This window comes from Dama dama, chromosome 13 (genome assembly GCF_033118175.1).
Source record: "Dama dama isolate Ldn47 chromosome 13, ASM3311817v1, whole genome shotgun sequence".
In the NCBI taxonomy this organism is placed as follows: Eukaryota; Metazoa; Chordata; class Mammalia; order Artiodactyla; family Cervidae; genus Dama; species Dama dama.
Genome location: NC_083693.1, coordinates 53,850,226 through 53,871,325, shown reverse-complemented (window position 1 = coordinate 53,871,325; position 21,100 = coordinate 53,850,226). Strand labels below are relative to the sequence as shown.

Here is a 21,100-nt window from a genome sequence, read left to right as displayed (position 1 = left end):
TATTGATGTAGAGGCTAAAAAAGACAAAATTTTAAATAATAAAGCCTTTTGAGAATAAACTTCTTGATAAAGCTCAAGACTAAAAATGATGTGTCCTTAGTATATAAAGAACTCTGGTATCTCAGTAAGACAGATAAGTTTTTTAAATATGCAAAATATTTGCATAGATAATACACCAAAGAAGATATATTAGTTGCTAATAAGCATGATAAGGTGCTCAGTAGAATAGTGTAATCCTGTTTTTTATTTTGTAATTATTAAAATGTTCTTGGTTATCTGTGAAGAAACTTCTCTAGACATCTGAACTTCTAAAGTTTTTCTCCTGAGGAATGTAGTCTTCAATCTGTAAAAGAGCTTTGCGCTATCTAGTTGTCGTGATCAGTAGTATTCCAATAAATGTCCAATTGGAGAAGATATATCAATGGTCATTTTTTCTTTGTCACTAAGAATCCTTAAAAAAAAAAAAAAGAGTAACTTGAACAACTTTACACTAACAAGTTAGGCAGTTTTTTCTTTAAAATATTTATTTATTTATTTGACTGTGCTGGGTCTTTGTTGCAGCATGTGAGATGTAGTTCCCTGACCAGGGATAGAACCCAGGCCCCCTGTATTGGGAGTACGGAATCTTAGCCACTGGATCACCAGGGAAGTCCCAAGGCAGTTTTAATAAAATCAACAAATTCCTAGAAAGATACAAATTATTCAGACTGACTCAAAAAAGAATGTGCTCAGTCCCTCGGTTGTGTCCAGCTCTTTGCGACCCCATGGACTGTAGCCTGCCAGGCTTCTCTGTCCTAGGGGATTTTCCAGGCAGAAATAGTGGAGTGGGTTGCCATTGCCTTCTCCAGTGGATCTTCCCAGCCTAGGGACTGAATGCACATTTCCTACACTGGTGACAGATTCTTTACCACTGAGCCACTTGGGAGCCCTTGTTTAGATTACTCACTTTCAGAGCTGCTGCCCGAAAAGCTGTATTCCATTTTGCATCTCCTTGCATCTGTCGTCGTTCCCTGTTGTTGAATACTTTAAAAACAATCTACTAATTCATTTCAAATATACCATCTAATTTCTGTAATTTTTTAATCTCTGGGGCACTTAAAGTAATAATTACAAATCTTCTCACACAGGAAAGCTTAACTCCAAATATCTTAAAAAGATGTAATATCAATTGGTCACAAACTCTGAGAAAATAAAGGAACTGTTCCCAGTCTATGTACATGTCTATTATTATCTTGATAATAAAGCCAGATTAAAGACCTCACAGAATAACACAGTAGTGTTCAATATCCATCATAAACACAGAGGCAAAAATCTTTACTAATTTATTAGCAAACTAAATTTAGTAGTATGATGAAAAGACTGTGTATAAATGGTAACCAATTGGGATTTATCTCAGGGATGCAGGGTTGGTTTAACATTTGAAAAGCATTGTGTGAAAAATACGGTTTTAATAGAATAAATAGCAAAACCACCTGTAATGCTGACTGTGATCATGCTAGTAGAAGAAAAAGCATCTGACAGAATTTACTGCCCATGCATGATTAAAAACGCTCATCAGATTTGATTAGTTTTCCACTTAAGTTCTTTTTCTGTTCCAGGGTTCAGTTGGTGATTATACATGCTAAATGCATTGTAGTGATTTTTTAGGAGAGCTGATTAAGACCTAGGCTTTACATAGAATTGATCTAAGAAAATGAATTTGCTCAGACACTAGGAGGGGAATTGCAAATAAATCAACACAATTTGTTGAAATAGTAAAGCTTATTTTTGTATGATAAATAAAACTTAAGCAATAGAGTCACAGTCTTAATCATTTTATATATATATTTCATATAAAAATATGTAATCTTGTTAATAGAAAGAAATAAAGATGCAAGATTAGAACAAATAGCTGTAGAGGAAATTTTGTTACTGGTATAAATTTTAAACATAGAAACAATTTCTAAATATTTTATGGATTTATAAATAAGTAGTAATAACACAAAATATTTTTGGAGATAATTAAAAACAAAATCTGGATAAGATTTCCTCTGGGGAAGGAAGGAGGAAAATGATTCAGGATGAGTTCACAGGAGGCTTCTGTTTATATAAAACATTATAGATAACATAAATAAATGAAAATTTGAAATTATAGGAAACATGAGACTGTTTAGATTTGTTCAAACTGAATGGTGGACTTCTGGTTGTTTGTGAATATTATTTCATTATAGGTTTGAAATATTGTATAATCACAAGAAAAAGGACTATTATAGATGGTTCTGAGTAGTTTGAAAAGAAAAAGTAGTACAGGGGAAACGTTTGTTGAGTTTCAGGCGTTTATTTGATTAACTATATAATTTTCTACAGTGGTTTTTATTTGTATTAGTGATGGTGAAAGTTTTTATTTATATTCTCAGTCTAAGTAAAATATATAGATTGTTGCCCTTAAATGCAATTTTGGTTTAATTGTTTGTTTTAATAGGATAAATCATGTTTAATTCCAGTAAACCATGTGTTAAAATGGTGACTTTTTTATATGCCCTCTATCCCAAGACTATGGCCAGAGGGATGTTAAGGTCACCAAGAATAATTTGGAGGTGGCCAAGGACTTGTTTTTAAAGTGTTTTCAAGTCTACCAATAACTCTTGACATTTAGAAATGAATAAGATATGAATGTTTAAAATCATGTTTTCTTTTCAGGATTGATTTTAAAGAAACTACTACACACAGGAAACTCCTTGAAGGTATAATGTAATTATATTTCTTTTTTATATTAAAAAATTTTTTTTGAATTAATTATCTTCAGCTGTGCTGGGTCTTCATTGCTACACAGGCTTTTCTCTAGTTGTGGCAAGCGAGGGCTACTCTCTCGTTGTGTCCGGGCTTCTCATTGCGGTGGCTTTTCTGGTTGTGGCTCCTAGGCTATAGAGCACAGGCTCGGTAGTGGTGGCGCACAGGCTTAGTTGCTGTGTGGCATGTGGGATCTTTCTGGACAGGAATTGAACCCATGTGTCCTGCATTGGCAGGTGGTTTCTTTACCCCTGAGCCACCAGGGAAGTCCCATTTCTGTGGGTTTTTTTTTAAAAACTGAGTAAAACATATAGTCAACTGCTCTACTTGCCTGCATCAGTGTTTTCCTAAATAAATTTGAATAATCTTCAGTTCCTTTGATTGAAGTGAAATCACTTAAAAAATAGCAGCATGGTCAGTATGCGTGAGGTTGACCATGCTATTGAAAAACTCTTGTAGTTTTACCACTGCATTTGACTCATTTGGCAGAAACACAGTCAACTCTTGATGTCCATGGGTTCTACATCCATACCATTTTATACATCGGACTTGAGCATATGCTGATTTTGGTATCCATGGTAGGGGAGGTCCTGGAAGCAATACCTCATAGATACTGAAGGACAACTCCAGTTTGCCCTGTGGTCCCCAGAAGATACAAATTATTAAGCTATTCAACAAATAATTCTTCATTTTACCATAGCTGTCATGAGATGCAGAGGGAAGTAGTACACCTGTTAAAAATGGTTTGTTTCTTTTTTTCCTTCTTTTTCATTATCCCATTGTGCTGTTTAGAAAAGCTTCTCAGTCCAAAAGCATCTTGCTGTAAGTTAGGTAAAAGTCTCATTGTAGGTACTTTTGGTGTCAAGACTTGGGTTTACAGTATAACGGGATAAGCCAGCCTACAGCTTTGTCCTGTTTCTAACTGAACTGAGAGGGTGGCAACAGATGCCTAGCTTTGGCAGTGGCTCTTTACAAAGCATGCATGCGTGCTAAGTCGCTTCAGTCGTGTCCAACTCTGTGCTACCCTGTGGACTGTAGCCCGCCAGGATTCTCCAGGCAAGAATACTGGAGTGGGTTGCCATACCCTTCTCCAGGGGATTTTTCCAACCCAGGGATTGAACCTGCATCTGTTACATCTCCTGCATTGGCAAGTGGGTTCTTTACCACTAGCACCACCTGGGAAGCTCAGTTGTCTGCAAAGCTGTGGTAGAGTAATATCCGAAGCTATCAGTGAGGTTAGGTTAGTGAAGAACTTTGTGTTTCGCTGGAAGATTTGGCGTTTCCTTTGTTTTCTACTTTTGTCTTCCTGAAAGAGCATTCTTCAGTTTAAATATCTATTTTCTGTGTATTGGGCATTGTTCTATTTGCTTAAAAATACAGTAATAGGCCACATTTACCCTTTAGAAGCAAATTAAATAAATGAGATAATTTCAGGCTGATAAGCCTTTAAAGGACAAGAGCAGTGAGTTAGCAGTGAATCCGGATCCCCATGACCATTCCTCCTTTTAGCAGTTAATAGTTATAGCAAGGAGTGGTCATTGCCCTCTCTCCTTTCTTCTTGGGTTAGAGTGGCAGTGTTGGAAAGAATGGAAGTAAACAAGAAGGAAATGATTTTGACTTTTTATAAGTGAAAGTTATAGCATAAAAATTACCTGATAGCTTTAAGTAGTTAGAGACCAAGTTTATTTGTTCGGAATCCATAAATTCAGATTTATAAGTGCTAAGGGGGTCAGTAAATTGTCATGGCCAGCATTCTGTCTCCCTCTTCTGCCTGCCTGCCTTTCTTCCTCTCCTTTGCAGAGTATCAGTCTATGACCATCTTCCAGAGAATTTTGGCATGGAAGGAAGAAAATATTTCCATTTTAAATAAAACTACTGTTTTCCATTTCATTTCATTTTAGATTAGGCGGGAAGGTGTTCGGCTTTTCTTGTTATGGTTGCAAGCTCTTCAGAATAACTGTAGCAGAGAACAGCTTTGGATGTTTTCATGCTTAATCCCTGGATTTTCAGCACCACAGTCTGAGTATGGACCTCGAACTTTAGATAATCTGATTAATCCTCCACTCAACCTTCAAGAAAGTAAGATTCATCTTTTCCATCATTATTTTAAAAATTTTGTGTAGTTTGTTAATGTATATTTTTAAATGTCCGTACATTTTTAACTGGTTAACCCAATGCCATATTTTTAAATGTAGGATTTATAAAACAAAACTCCTAGAGAAAGGATTAGTGGTTGCCAGGGGCATTTGAGCAGAGTGGGGGGAGGGGTTTGAGGGTGGGCAAAATTGGTGAAGGGGATCTAGAGTTACAGTCTTCTAGTCAGAAAGTAAATAAAATAAGTCATCAGGATGTAATGGACAACATGGGGAACTGTAGTTGATGACAACTATTGTGAATTTGAAAGTTGCTAAGAAACTAAATATTATAGTTCTTACCACAAGAAAAAAATTTTTTGTAATTTTGGTGACAGTAAATACCTACTGGAGTGATTATTTTATACTGCGTGCAAATGTTGAATCATGTTGTACACCTGAAGCTAGTATAATATGTCAATTATACTTTAATAAAAAAGGTAAATAAATAAAACTTTTAAAGCATCCAAGTATAATGAGGCCAACAGATCAGGAGATGATTGCTGTTAAAAGATAGCTTGTTACTCATAGTTCCCAGGAGAAGGGTGTGTGCCACACCAAGGAGGGTGGTAAGACAGGAAACACCAGGGTCAGTCGGGAATGGGGCTTGAAGGACAGGGGTGGATATCTTGGGCAAGAGCTCAGTCAGAAATGTGTGAAGTAGGGTGAGCATGTCTCAGACTGGTTAGTTCGGATAATTTTATTAATAGCAGGCTCTGGGGCATAGAGGTTGTCTCTGGTTATTTGGTACCTAGTCCTAGGAGTTATTAGGTTAGGGACTAGTAGCCCTGAGTGTAAGAGCCCAACAGAGGAAGTGGTAGAGATACGGGCTCTGGATATTTAGTTTGTATTTGGAAGGCAAACTTCCAGGCCAATAGTTTTCTCTCTCTAGGAATTAGCTAGCTGTGGGAGAGGCTTTCTCACCACGGTCTGTAAGACCCCTGTTATTGTTTAATATAGGCCATTTTTACATTTAATTTTGAATAGTCATGTATCAGCTTGTATCCTTCAGCTTGTATCTTTAGGTAATTTTGATGTACACTGAAGTGCAAGTATGTTTTACTTGGTGCAAAGAGAACTGTAAAAAAAAAAAAAATACATCTTCAGGCTTAATTTCTTGCCTGCTATTTACTCATAAATAGGTTTAGGAACCTGCTTATGCTAAAACAGGTGTACTGATTGTGTTGCCTGGGAAATATTTAAGAGAATTTAGCTAGTTGTGGGTTGATTTTCTTGAATTGCTTTTGTTATAATCAATGTTTTTGAATATCTGAAAAGTTTTAAAATGTGCAGGTTTCTTCTTTTTTTTACAAGTGGACTTCTATAAATAAGGAACTAAAATGCTAACTTTTCTTTCTTTCTGGAAGGGAAATATTAATAGTATTTCATCCTTTGAATAAAGATGCTACCAGGGTAATCAAATTGTTCTTTAATTGATGAATAAGCATATTATTATTAATGTTTTTATAATATTCATGGAATTTTGTAGTGTACTCTCTTAACCTGAATTTGAAGACATCATGAGCAGTTCTTCTTCAGGCCAACGTTATTCACTTTTAATCCCTGAATATCTGTCCATCCCTGTGTCACATTTCCTTGATCAGGGGTTCATGAAGCAGTTGATTATTAAAGTTGATGGTTGTTGTGATGGGCTGTCAATATGACCTTAGATTTATTTCAAGTTTCAGTCATTAGAATGTTCCCAAGCTTTGCTTATTCTATGCTTATCCATTTTGTAGTTAAATTTTATTTGGGTCATGTTATCATATTCTTAAATTTGTGGTTATATTAAACTTTTGTCTTGGATAGCTCAAGTCACTATAGAGGAAATCACTCCACTTGTCCCCCCACAATCAGGAGATAAAGGACAAGAAGATCTTACAAGCTATTTTCTTGAAGCACTTTTAAAATATATAGTAATTCAGGTATGTGTAATCTTCTTTTATATCACCCTCCTTACTATCCTGTGGGTAGTTCATTTTCAACTCCATCCAGTTATTCTGTCATAGTAGATACTTGCCTATTTTCCTAAAGGAGGAGTAACAAATTTTTACTTCTGAAAATAGATGTTAATATGCCCTTCCTGAAATAAAATCACTAGAGGGATTATGAACCTCTTAGGGAGCTGGAGAGAGAAATTTTTATAGTGGACTCTTTATACAGTCAGCAAAAACAAGACTAGGAGCTGACTGTGACTCAGATCATGAACTCCTTATTGCCAAAATCAGACTTAAATTGAAGAAAGTAGGGAAACTGCTAGACCATTCAGGAATGACCTAAATCTAATCCCTTATGACTATACAGTGGAAGTGACAAATAGATGCAAGGGAGTAGATTTGATAGAGTGCCCAAAGAACTATGGAAAGAGGTTCGTGGCATTGTACAAGAGGCAGGGATCAAGACCATCCCTAAGAAAAAGAAATGCAAAAAGGCAAAATGGTTGTCTGAGGAGGCCTTACAAACAGCTATGAAAAGAAGAGAAGTGAAGGTGAAGGAGAAAAGGAAAGATATTCCCATTTGAATGCAGAGTTCCAAAGAATAGCAAGGAGAGATAAGAAAGCCTTCCTCAGTGATCAATGCAAAGAAATAGAGGAAAGCAATAGAATGGGGAAGACTAGAGGTCTCTTCAAGAAAATTAGAGATACCGAGGGAACATTTCATGCAGAGATGGGCACAATAAAGGACAGAAATGGTATGGGCTTAACAGAAGCAGAAGATATTAAGAAGAGGTGGCAAGCATCGACAGAACTATACAAAAAAGATCTTCATGACCCAGATAATCATAATGGTGTGATCACTCACCTAGAGTCAGACATCCTGGAATGCGAAGTCAAGGGGGCCTTAGGAAGCATCACTGTGAACAAAGCTAGTGGAGGTGATGGAATTCCAGTTGAGCTATTTCAAATCCTGAAAGATGATGCTGTGAAAGTGCTGCACTCTATATTGCCAGCAAATTTGGAAAACTCTGCAGTGGCCACAGGACTGGAAAAGGTCAGTTTTTATTCCAATCCCAAAGAAAGGCAATGCCAAAGAATGCTCAAACTACTGCACAGTTGCACTCACCTCACACACTGTGAAAGTAATGCTCAAAATTCTCCAAGCCAGGCTTCAACAGTATGTGAACGGTGAACCTCCAGATGTTCAAGCTGGATTTAGAAAAGGCAGAGGAACCAGAGATCAAATTGCCAACATCCAATGGATCATCAAAAAAGCAAGAGAGTTCCAGAAAAACATATACTTCTGCTTTTATGGCTACGCCAAAGCCTTTGACTGTGTGGATCACCACAAACTGTGGAAAATTCAAGAGATGGGTATACCAGACTACCCGACCTGCCTCCTGAGAAATCTGTATGCAGGTCAAGAAGCAACAGTTAGAACTGGACATGGAACAACAGACTGGTTCCAAATCGGGAAAGGGGTACGTCAGGGCTGTGTATTGTACCCCTGCTCATTTAACTTATATGCAGAGTACATCATGAGAAACGCTGGATTGGATGAAGCACAAGCTGGAATCAAGATTGCCGGGAGAAATATCAATAACCTCAGATACGCAGATGACCACCGTTATGGCAGAAAGTGAAGAACCAAAGAGCCTCTTGATGAAAGTGAAAGAGGAGAGTGAAAAAGCTGGCTTAAAACTGAGCATTCAGAAAACTAATTTCATGACATCCAGTCCCATCACTTCTCAGCAAATAGATGGGGAAACAGTGGAAACAGTGAGAGACTTAATTTTGGGGGGCTCCAAAATCATTGCAGATGGTGACTGCAGCCATGAAATTAAAATTTAGACACTCCTTGGAAGGAAAGTTATGACCAACCTAGATGGCATGTTAAAAAGCACATACATTACTTTGTCAACAAAGGTCTGTCTAGTCAAGCGTATGGTTTTTCCAGTAGTCATGTATGGATGTGAGAGTTGCACTGTAATGAAAGCTGAGCACAGAAGAATTGATGCTTTTGAGCTGTGGTGTTGGAGAAGACTCTTGAGAGTCCCTTAGACAGCAAGGAGATCCAACCAGTCCATCCTAAAGGAGATCAGTCCTGAGTGTTCATTGGAAGGACTGATGTTGAAGCTGAAACTCCAATCCTTTGGCCACCTGATGCAAAGAGCTGACTCATTTGAAAAGACCCTGATGCTGGGAAAGATTGAAGGTGGGAGGAGAAGGGTACGACAGAGGGATGAGATGGTTGGATGGCATCACTGACTCGATGGACCCGAGTTTGAGTACCGGGAGTTGGCGATGGGGAGGGAGGCCTGGCGTGCTGCTGTCCACGGGGTTGCAAATAGTCAAGACACGACTGAGCGACTGATCTGAACAGAACTGAACTTTATGTGTATATACCTTATGTGAGCCAGTTGTGTTTACTTTCTAGTCTTTCATTTATAGTTAGCAGCTATGGTACTTTAAATGAAAAATCGTTTGATTTAGGGATCAACCTGACTAGAGGCAGCAATTGAGGAGGTGGACTGAGGATGCCCGTAGAGGGTGGAGGGATGTAATTTGTACTTAAACCTACTTGTACTTTTAAATTTTCTAGGTGCATGTATTATGTAAGATAACCTGTTTGTCTCTATATATGAAATGTGCATATCCTGATTGATGAAAACACTTTTAGCATATACACATTTAATTGTTCTGAACACAAAAATTCCCTGTGTCTCAGAAACAAACATTATGAAGTTAATTTGCACCCTGAGCGGGATGGCCAGGGTTTGAATCCTACTCTGCATCTTACTGATAGTGTGACTTTTGGTAAATTATTTAACCTCTTTGTGCCCACAGTAGAGACAAAACAATAATACATATCTCATTTTGGTGTTTGGGGCTTAAGTAATTAGTGTATAGTACTTAGAATAACCAACTATGATATAGTATGTGTTTTGTAGTGAGTAGTTACCGTTACTGTCAGTATTACCAAAAAAGTCTGTTGTACTTCATGTAAATTTTTAAAATTGTTTTACTGGTTTATTAAGATACCTTTTATGTAAGGTAAACTGGTAATGTTCATTTTAATGAATTTTACTACATGTAAATACCCATGAGACCATCACAACAGTCAAGATAATGTATCTATCACCCCTCAATGTTCTCAGATCCCATGGTAATCCACCCATCTGTACCTGCCTGCCACCCTTCATCATCTTGTTCCCCAGGCAACTGTTGATCTGATTTACTCTCACTGTAGTTTGCATCTTCTGTATTTTCATATAAATGGAATCATATTGTACCTCTTTTTTTCTTTTATTTTTGGTCTGGCTTTTTTTTTTCCCCCCAGCATAATAATTTAAAAAATATTATTATTGTATGTATCTACAGTTTGGTTCTTTTTATTGCTGAGTAACTTTTCAGTGTATGGATATGCTATGATCTTTTATCCAGTCATCTACTGATGGTACGGTGAATTGTTTCTAGTTTTGGGCTATTACAGATAAAACTACTATGATTATTGGTAAATAAGTCTTTGTGTGAATACAGACTTTCTTTTCCCTTGGGTAAATACCTAGTAGTGGAATGGCTAGATTGTATGGTACGTATATATTGACTTTTTTCCAAATGGTTGTACCTTTTTATATTCCACTAGCAATGTATGAGACTATAATACGGTTGCTTTGTATCCTCACCATCAGTTGATATGGTCAGTCTGTAGTTTTAGTCATTCTAAAGTTAATGTACAGTAGTATCTTGCTGTGGTCTACTCCGGGCTTTTATTATCCCCCTACTTAGATATCTTCCTCAGCCTTCTGGAGTTTTCACACCCTATATTTCACAACTCTGCTCCTTCTGACTTACTCCCCTCTACACTTCATGGGTACTTTCCTCACCCCTGTAAGACTCTTGAGGCCCCACTGAACTGCTGCCTCTGTTACACTCCCTTCATGGATGCCTCCTGCGGTCAGGCTCTCATTGCCCGCACTTGACTGGCACTGTTTCATACCTTCCTCTCTTTCCTCTCACATAGGCCTGTTTTGTTTGACTTTTAGGCTGAATTATTCAGGAAGGGAGAAAGAGGAAAGATCACTATAATCTTTGTCAGTAGTAGAGCCGAGTTTTAAGTCAACTTTGACAGTTTTCTAGAGCACATTATAAGATTTTTGAAAAATAACATATATCATTGACCTTTGAACAATATAGGTCCCCTTATACACAGATATTTTTCAATAAATATGAGCTACACTACTGCACAAGCCACTGATGCTTGAATCTATGAATATGGAGGGCTGACTACAATGTTACAAATGGATTTTTAAGTGCACAGAGGATCAGCACTTCAAACCCCATATTGTTCAGGGGTCAACTGTATAATGTATTTGCATGGCACAAGTTTTTCTGTTTACATAAACATACGCATATACACAGATTTAGCCTCTTATCTTTGTAGTCTAAGTTTAGTTTATTGCTTAGGTAGCCTCTTATAAGCTTGTTTTTAACAGCTAGTATTTTTTTTTCCTCTTGGAATAATTCTAATTTTTTGTTTATCTTTAGGTAAAAAGTTTAGAATGGAAGAACAAAGAAAACCAAGAAAGAGGATTTTCATTTTTGTTTTCACATTTTAAGAAATATTATTTGCCTTATATTTTCCCCAACATCTGTAAGGAGAATAGTTTATATCATCCTGTACTTGGTAAGTAATCTTTGTAATTTTCTAAAATATTATACATAAGAGTAAAACATTGATCTGTATGAATTTAGCATTTATTACCTGCAGAAAACTTGCCATATTTAATTTGTATTGATTAATTGGAGATAGTGTACCATGATTCATACTGAATTTCATACTGAAAGTGCAATTTTATTAGTGGAGAATTTTCATTCTGAGTAAAGAGATTTATCAAAAACTTATTTCTGGGTATCACCTCTTGGAGAAGTTAGCCTACCAGGAGTATTTATGATCACAAATTAAACTTAATTCTAATGTTTGGTATCATCTTTAAACTATTGTAAAACTTTTTAAAGGTCCCTCGAAGGTTTGGTTTTGTATGTCTTTTTCAAACTCTGTATGAATAATTACATTGTCATATATTTTGATCATATCTTGTCCAGTATTTAGTGACTGTGCCAAAATGTCTTTCGGAACTTTGAAGCTGTAACCTCAAGGTCAAATCCTGGGTTAGAAGTAGACCACTGCCATGTATAGAAGGCATTGACAGCCTGTATGTGGAAATGTCTTTTTTGCACAAAGATGTTTCTGATTTAAACTCTGCCAAGTTTTGACAACTCACAAGCTTAGGCACAGTCATTAAGGCTGGTAGAAATGACTTAAATTAGAGTAGCAGACCTTTACCATTGAAAACAGTATTTGCTTTAAAAATAATTTTTCTGTGAAAATTCTCATACTTTGTATGATATCAAAATATGTGTCTCAGACTTAGTTAATTGAAGTGAGCTCTCATTAATTTTAAATGGCTCTGGAAGTTTCTTAGAATTTTTAATGATTTTTTTAGTGATATTTTTGCACATTTCCATATATCAGGTGTATATGGTTCAGTCTTCTAGATTCCATGCTAATATCTAGCAAATTATTTTAAAATGTATGTATGCTATTTCTTAAATCAGGATATTATCACAATGTTTTCTGAAATATTTAAAAACATAGATTTATCTAAGCATAATTCCTTTCTTATTCTGGTTTTTGTTTCATTCTGCGTAGATATCCCACAGATGAGACCAAAGCCACATTATGTCATGATAAAGAAGGATGCTGAAACCAATGAGGCAATCTATTGTACAAAGGAGCCTTTCATTAAGGCTCGTGTTATTGTCATTCGTTGGCTGGTTTCATTCTGGCTGGAGCCAAAGCCGCATACAGGACCTCATATTCCTGGGATGGAAGGTGAAGTCTTGCCAAAAAATATTCAGGTAATACACACACAGAGCAAACTTGTTAAAGTTAAAAATGGGTTTAGGGATTTGTCCACTGATTTCAGTTCCTTAGGTGTAGAGCACATTGAAAACAAATAATAACACTACATTCTTTTTATAAATGTATTTTGTAAATCCAGATTTTTTTAAGTACTATAGAAACAATAATTTTCTTAATGAAAAATGCAGTTTGTAAACTTGTAAGGTATAGAAGATAATTTTCAGTCATATACAAGTCTCAGCTTATTTATTTCATGTTAATTGTATAGTACTAAAAATATTCTAAATTGTGCAAATTATTGCAATTGGAAACAACTTGCAATTAAATGACCTTCATAGTGCTATTTATTTTTTATTTATTTTTAAAATATTTAGTTACTTACTTTGATTGCGTTGAGTCTTGTAGCACACGAGCTCAGTAGTTGCTCTGTAGCATGTGGAATCTTAGTTACCCAACCAAGGGTCAAACTCACATTCCCTGCGTTGGAAGACAGATTCTCAACCACTGAACCACCAGGGAAATCCCATTCATAGAGTACTGTTTTAAAGTCCTATCACCATGTCATGTCCCCTCTTTTCAGGAACACTGACTCTAGAAATGTGATGTAAAGTTACACAGCTATGTAGCGGAAGGGCTAATATTTAAAATTCTGTTATTTTTAAATAAACCATTACCCACTTTTTTCACTTGCCCCTCCTCTCAATGTGCATTTTTTTTTCCTGAAATTGTCTTTATTGCAGTGATTTTCAATTTATTTTTATTTTCCTTTTCTCAGATTTCCTCATTTAGTTTTAAAAATATTTTATGTATGTGTGCTTTTTATACAACCTCTTTAAGTACTTTGAAAGTTAAGTGGAGGTATAAAGGATGTTCATTAACATTCAGAAAATTTGACTTATATTCCCTCTAGCCTTTTATTTGTCTGTAGCAGATTATGTGATGTGTTTTCCCCAAAACATTGTTCTAGGTTCTCTACAAAGAATTTTTGAATGTAGACACTCTCAAGCAGAACTATGCTTGCTGATCCCAGAATTCAATAAACTAAAAATCAAATTATTTTTTTTTTAGTTGGGAAGGTGCATTTGAGATCATTTACATACTTAAAACCCTTCTATTTTATAGATGATAGAATTGAGACCAAAAATTGAATAACATACCAGAAAGTATATTATCATTCCACTATATAGTGCTACCTCTCATACTGTGGCAGTAATTTATCACTGCCTTAAGACTTTCACTTTTGCCCTAAGTTTAGCCATCATCTTCAGTTATGGTGAAAATTGTTAAATTATTAGAATGTAGAGTTTTCTAATATATATTTTCTATTAGCTTCATTTCTACTTTTTCTGTCATATTTTTTTTTCTGTTCCTTTGCTTTTTTTAAGAAGTTTTGCTTGCATAAACTCTGTTTATGGTAAAATAGAGATGACTTTACACATTTAAGACAAGCAATAGTCCAGTTTTAAGGTATTTGTTACTGAAGATCAAGGTGACTCCACTGGCATTATTCTTTTACCCAGTCTAATTCGTAACTTGTTTGTGCTGCAAACACATTGAAAAACTTAATTGAATAGATGTTTAATGAGTATCACTATGTCACTTAGATATTGAGTTATTTCATTGCCATTTAATTATTTAGCATGGATTCTAAATGAAACTCTATTCCTAGATTTTAAACAATGCTATAAGTTACTTACGGAATGCTTTGGATTTTGTCAGTATTTGCTTTTGGAAGACAAAATATTGAGTTAAATGATTGTGATATTCTCCCCCTTTTGTTTTTATTTTAGAGAGCAGCTGCTAGTTTGGTATCCAGAGAAGAAAACAAAAATGATAATGCTGATAAAGCAGATAGAAGTGCAGAACCTGAACAGTCTCATTCCAACACAAGCACTCTCACGGAACGAGAACCTAGCTCTTCTAGTCTCTGTAGTATTGATGAAGAGCATCTCACAGACATTGAAATAGTTCGCAGAGTTTTTTCTTCTAAAAGAAGTAACGTTAACTTTGTCACAGAGATATTTCGTCAGGTAAAATATCTCTCAATATTTTTAATTTGTAATACAAACTTTGCCTTTAATATTGAATATACTGACTTTTAGCTATTTAGAAGTTATTCTTCATGAAAAATTTTTTTAAAGTTCATATTTAGTTTTTAAAACTTACTACATCTAATCCTCGAATATTTTCAGTTATTTTTTTAGTTTATAATAACTTTGGTTTAATAATTATCTCCCCAATATTTCTTCTGTTACCAGAATAATTTTCTTAGTTACTCACTTTATGATTTGAAAGTTTTCTTCCTATAATTTTTTAATAAGTTAGAGTAAAATTATTTATCTTTCACTCTAAAATTAATAAAAAGTGTTTTATGAATACAGAGTGTCTTTATCCTCCGCATGGAGGCTTGGTTTTGTCTTCTAAGGCATTCTGAAATTAAATTTGCTTAAGGCATATATTGTTTGGGGAATAAAATAAAGAAGAGGGAAGGGAAAAGAATAAAAGCTATTTCACATGAAGATAGTTAGAGATTCCTAAGTGCACATTTTCAGTTACATAGAAATTTTATGGGAAAATAAACCTTTTGAAAACTAATCATTTGCTCTTAATAGCAAAGGTACTTAACTTTTACAGGTAAACATCATTGAGTTTTGTAGCTGAAGGGGATCATTCAAGTCTCACAGCAAGTAAGTGGTAGATCCTGGACTAAAATTCTGTTAGTGCTCTTTAATCTGTGCTACACTGTCTTCACATGCCAGGGAGCTCTCCAGGCAAAGCAGATTTTCATCTCCTACATGTTTGTTGATATGTAAAAGAAAGCATGAGGCAGCATTAGTTTTGTCAGTCTGAGGTAAACAAAAGAGCTGTAACATTTTGTCCAGCTTTGGCAGTGAGTTGCCAGCTTTAGGGTTTGGGTTGACAGGATATATGACAAGTGCAAAGGGAAAGATATTTGACAACTATGAGTGGAATTCTTTGCTTATGGGAAAATTTAAAGCTTATAGAACTATAAAGGTTTTCTGGTTCTTGAGTCGGTTTGAGTATGTTTGTTTTTGTACGAATTTGTTCATTACGTTTGTTTTTAAATGCATTCTCTTATAATCTTTTTAAATCCCTGGAGCATTTATATTCATGTTTTTTCTTGTCATTCCTGTTATTATTTGTTCCTTGTTTGTTTTTTCTTAATGATTCTTACCAGAGATTTGTCAGTTTTATTAGTCTTTGGAAAGAGTGAACTTTTGGCCTTGTTGATCCTCTGTGTTTTATGTTCATTTTCTCATTTATTAATTTTGCTACTTGTTATTTCTTTCTGCTTTTCTTGATTTTATTTGATGGTTCTTCTGCTAGCTAATTTAATTAGCCTCATTTTTTCATATAAGCATTTTTGAGACTGTTAATTTACCTCTTAATGCTATTTTAGCTACAGTCTACAAACTTTGTATGTGTATTATTCACTTCTAAGTGTTTTCTAATTTTCGTGTTAATACCTTCTTTGACCTGAGTTATTTAGGTGTCCATCTGCCAAACAAATAAGATTTTTCTAGTTTTCTTTTTTCTCACAGATTTCTAATGTGATTCTTTTTGGTCAGAGGATATAATTTGTGTAATCAGTATGTAGGCCGTCCTCATAAATGTCCTGTGTTTGAAGAGAATGTATTCTTTTCTATGAAGTTCATGATTTTTAAAGTTTATTAAATCAAGCTTATTTTATTGTGTTGGTGAACTTTTCTGTATTCTTACCTAAAATTTTTGGTCAGCTTGGCCTCATAGTTATTGAGAAGATGTGGTAAAATCTTTTGTTTTGATGGTGATTTGCTTATTTTTTTCTTTGTAGTTCTGTAAATTTTCCTTTGTATATTTTGAAGCTTTGTAATTAAGTACATACATATTTATATCTTCTTGGTGAGTTAAACTTTTTGTTTATGGACCTTTTAATCTGCAGAAATTATCTGTATTAAAAAAAGAAAATTTAATTTGCTTAAAGTCTACCTATAGTAGTCTGTCTACTTTTAGTACATTAATACCACTTTTTATTAGAATTATCCTCATGTATTTTTTAAAATTCTTTAATTTTCAGTCCTTTTTATTACATTTTATATGTCTCTTATAAATATGGTTGGATTTTAAAAAATCTTTGTCTTTTAACTGAAATATTTATTATAATTACTGATATGATCTTATTTTGTTCTTTTTATTTTTCTTATATCTGTATTTTTTTATATTCCTCTTATTTTTTGCTTTTATTTAATTGATGTTTTTTCATTCTGTATCCTCCTTCCTATCACTTGGTTTGAGAGTTTTTTCTTTTCCTTGTCCTTTAGTGATTACTATCTAAATTTTAACATACATACTTCACTTTCCAAGTATAAAGTTATTATTTTTTTACCCTCTTCCTAATCAATACAAGGTTAACAGAATCCTATTATTCTAATTTCTCCCCAAATAATTTATTGTTATTAACAAATAATTCAGTTCTGTTTTGCATGTTTATATATTTAACTCCAGTATCATTATTATCTGTGTGTTCAGTTGATTTACAGTTAGTTTTATTCATCACTCCTTTTGATTATGATTTCTTCCTTTTCAGATCTTTCATTTAGAATTACTTTCCTCTGCTTGAAGTTCATCATTTAGAATTTACTTTAGTGGATGTCAAACACTTATAAATTTTTGCTCTGAGAATACCTTTATTTTGCCCACATATTTTTTCTACTGGATATGAAATTCTAGATTGACAGTTATTTTCACCCAGTACATTTCAGATACTTTCCCACTTTTCTGGGTTACTGTTCACATGTCAATCAGCAGTTGAACTCTTGATGCTTTATAGGTCAGTTGTCTGGCTTTTAATACCTTTTTTTTTTTTTTAACTATTTGGCATTTTATATTTTACTGTGGCATATTTGAGACTTCCCTGATAGCTCAGTTGGTAAAGAATCACCTGCAATGCAGGAGACTCCAGTTCGATTCCTGAATCAGGAAGATCCACTGGAGAATGGATAGGCTTACCAACTCCAGTATTCTCGGGCTTCCTCTGTAGCTCAGTTGGTAAAGAATCCACCTGCAATGTGGGAGACCTGGGTTTGATCCCTTGGTTGAGAAGAGCTCCTGGAGAAGGGAAAGGCTACCCCCTCCAGTATTCTAGCCTGAAGAATTCCATGGACTATAGTCCATGAGGTCGCAAAGAGCCGGACACCACTGAGTGACTTTCACTTTCATTTTTCACTGTTCAGGTCTAGATTTCCTTTTATTCTTCAGGGGATACTTTGTGGATACTGTATTTATGGATTAGTATAATTTGACAATTCTGGTGGAAAATTTCCAGCCGTTCTGTCTTTATATATTGGCTCTGTCCTTTTTTTTTTTTTTGGCATTTCAAGATATATGTTAAACCTTCCCGCTTTCTACATCTACTAATCTCACATATATATTTTCAGCCTCTTTGTCTCTCCATGCTACATTCTGATTACTTTCTTTCTAATTACAACTGTTTCTGGAAGTTGGCCAGTCTGTTTGGTCAGTTTTAGGTGTCTAGTTCATACCTTACTTTTTATGTATTGATATGAAAATTTTTTATTATATTTTCTGTTGATTGATTGATCCTCCTGATATCCCTGAAGTCTTTATAGGTCTGAGTCTGCCATATTTTGTTTCTGAATGCTCTTCCTCATGGTGCTATATATTCTCTTGAAATATTTTGTGATCAGAATTTTTATTCTGAGCTTTTACTACTTAACAACTGTTTCTTGATTTGGTTTGTTAAAGGTTGATTGTTCCAGAAAGGGGATGCATTTACTTCGTATAGATGCAAGGAAACTCTTCACATTAAACTGAATTCCTAAAGTTTAAGCCAGCCAGATAATATGAATGTACAAGTGTAAACCTGTATTATGGCTAGGATTTGGTTACAGTGTCTGAGGAGATGTCTGTTAGCTACTTTGCCTCTATGTACAGGCACTTTTCCTTGCAGACTTTTATGGGGTAGTTTTAAGTTATGGGACTGGAAGCCGTGATCTTTATTTTTTGAATGTTGAGTTTTAAGTCAGCTTTTTCACTCTCCTCTTTCACTTTCATCAAGAGACTCTTACAGGTCCCCTTTACTTTCTACCATAAGGGTAGTGTCATCTGCATATCTGAGGTTATTGATATTTCTCCCAGCAATCTTGATTCCAGCTTATGCTTCATCCAGCCTGGCATTTCGCTGATGATATATATTCCTTTGGAACTCCAACTTTGTTTGGAGGTTTCCTATCATTCTTTCTTCCTTGCCCCTTTAGATCCATAAAAACCAGAGTAATTGGTTCCATTCAAAATGAAACCACTTTATTGCTATACCTAAAACCTCTCTTGAGTTTGGACCTCATGTAGGTTTTTATTTTCAAATATTTCTCCCTACGTCTTGGCTCATCAGTGCATTTAAGAAGATAAAAGTTTTTTTTTAAAACTGTATAACATTTTTTTTTTTCAGTTGTACGATTGGTTACCTAGTTATCACACTCTTAGAAATAGAATTCCCCTTATTGGGTTTTTAATGATACTATTTATATTTTAATTTCTAGAAGTTAATATTTGGTTGTTTTAAAATATCTGTGTAGTGCTTTTTTTACAGTGGCTTATTCATATTTTCACTTTCTTAATATTAAAATGTATTAAAATATTCATATTCCTTATTCTGGTAGTTCTGGTAACTTAGGTTTTTGCTGTTCTGGCCTTGTTTGTTGTTTGTTTATTCACCCTCATTTGTTTGGATTTTTATGTTAAGAGCTTGCATTTCTTTGGAATCTTACAAAAATTACTTTAAAACCTGGGTTGAAGCTTGTGTTCCTCCAGAGAAGATTTGCACTTGCTTCTCTCAGGTATTCAGGAGTCCTGTCAACCTTGGTTTACTTTACATTACAATTCTTTGCTTATGATTTTTCTCACTTTGCAGCACTCAAAAGTTAGGTGATAGCCAGCCTATGAATATGAGTTTCCAGGGAAGACTGGTATTCCTTACTTGAAGTCAGCAGACAAGTTTCCTTACTGACTCTTCTCTGGAGTCAAGTTTTTTCTTCCTGTCCTAGCTCACCGTTGTTTTGAGGATGTACCCTTGATTGGTTTTACGTTTGTATGGTCTCTCAGGCCCACACAGAGGGCATTAATGCAGAGCTCTGAAGGCTGTCCAGGGCAGCACCCACGTGCTGCATTGCTCACTTGTCCCTCTAGATCAACACTTTCATTTTGTTCTAGACTCAGAATATCCTTACAAGCTGAGCCATTCATTTAAAAGGTATATTATACTTTTTATGTGACAACTTTCAGGTGTTCAGTGTGAGTAGATTCTAGGGTATCTTTCTTAAAATACTTCCAGGAACTGAAGTTCTCTGAGATGTTATTTTTATTGTAACAGCTGCTTTTTAAAAGTGGTTTTTAAGGCAAAACGTAAAGAAAAATAGATTTTAGGATGGTGACTTCAATGAATCATTAATGTTTTGAAAGGAATCAATTTCTAAGATTAGATTGTAGTAGAAAAGCTATTTTTACTTGCTTAATACTGATGATAAGTTTGCACAATGGAGAATCTGTGTAATAATTTATTTCTTAATTTGAAGGCTCATATGTTTCATATTGTGGTATAGACAGAAATATTTAATTAATTATTAGGTATATGAGCATATGATGATTTTGCCCTTAGCAGTCCCAGCTAGAGCCCAAGTCCCTCTGTAGGTAAGTTTAGTAGAAATGTCTTTTCATCTTTCAAATAATTTCATCCTCATAGCCATTACACTAAACTGGTTCCCTGTCTTCAGCTTTCCTCTCTTTCCTTCCCACCTCCTCTTCTTACCTGGCTACTCAACCTTTAAGATCATAGCTTAAATGTGAGTACACCAGAAAAGTCTTCCATGACCACCCTCACCCATTCACTTGCCCACCCACGAAGCAGGTATACGCATGTGCACATACACACACATGCTCAGTAAGGACCTCTTTTTAATGATGTTTTTGAAAACTATACTCTCCTTCATAGTATCTCTCCTGAGTTTTAGAAATTTTTTAATGTTTAATTTTGATCTTTCTTTTTACCCCCCATAAATACTTATCTTAGTCATTCATCATTGTAGCTGTAGTGCCTGGCAGTGAGTTAGGCACCGAATAAATTTTGGTGAATTTGTTTAGTGAATTTTGGTGAGCTATCAAATTTGATGAATTAATCAAGAAGCTAAGTAACTGTTGAGTGCTGGGCACTTTGTTAGTGCTAGCTGTGGGCTAACATGTATTTCTAGAAGCCAAGTCTTGAGATAATTTGTTATATAGGTAATAATTTTTTTTAATACCACTTTAATGATTGTGAATTC

The 21,100-nt window shown here is 34.9% G+C and overlaps 1 protein-coding gene across 4 annotated transcripts in view; it reads left to right on the top strand.

Annotated features, from left to right (window-relative positions):
* RALGAPA1 (Ral GTPase activating protein catalytic subunit alpha 1) overlaps positions 1 to 21,100 on the top strand; it is a 204,245-nt gene that overhangs the window by 40,832 nt on the left and 142,313 nt on the right. For 3 of the 4 annotated variants that reach the window (XM_061159178.1, XM_061159181.1, XM_061159179.1), the window contains exons 5-10: positions 2,680 to 2,723; positions 4,671 to 4,848; positions 6,711 to 6,826; positions 11,387 to 11,525; positions 12,552 to 12,760; positions 14,555 to 14,794. In XM_061159178.1, the coding sequence (XP_061015161.1) occupies positions 2,680 to 2,723; positions 4,671 to 4,848; positions 6,711 to 6,826; positions 11,387 to 11,525; positions 12,552 to 12,760; positions 14,555 to 14,794 (926 nt within the window). Of the gene's footprint in view, positions 1 to 2,679; positions 2,724 to 4,670; positions 4,849 to 6,710; positions 6,827 to 11,386; positions 11,526 to 12,551; positions 12,761 to 14,554; positions 14,795 to 15,398; positions 15,452 to 21,100 lie in introns of those variants that run through there. The other variant, XM_061159180.1, reaches the window with a different exon arrangement.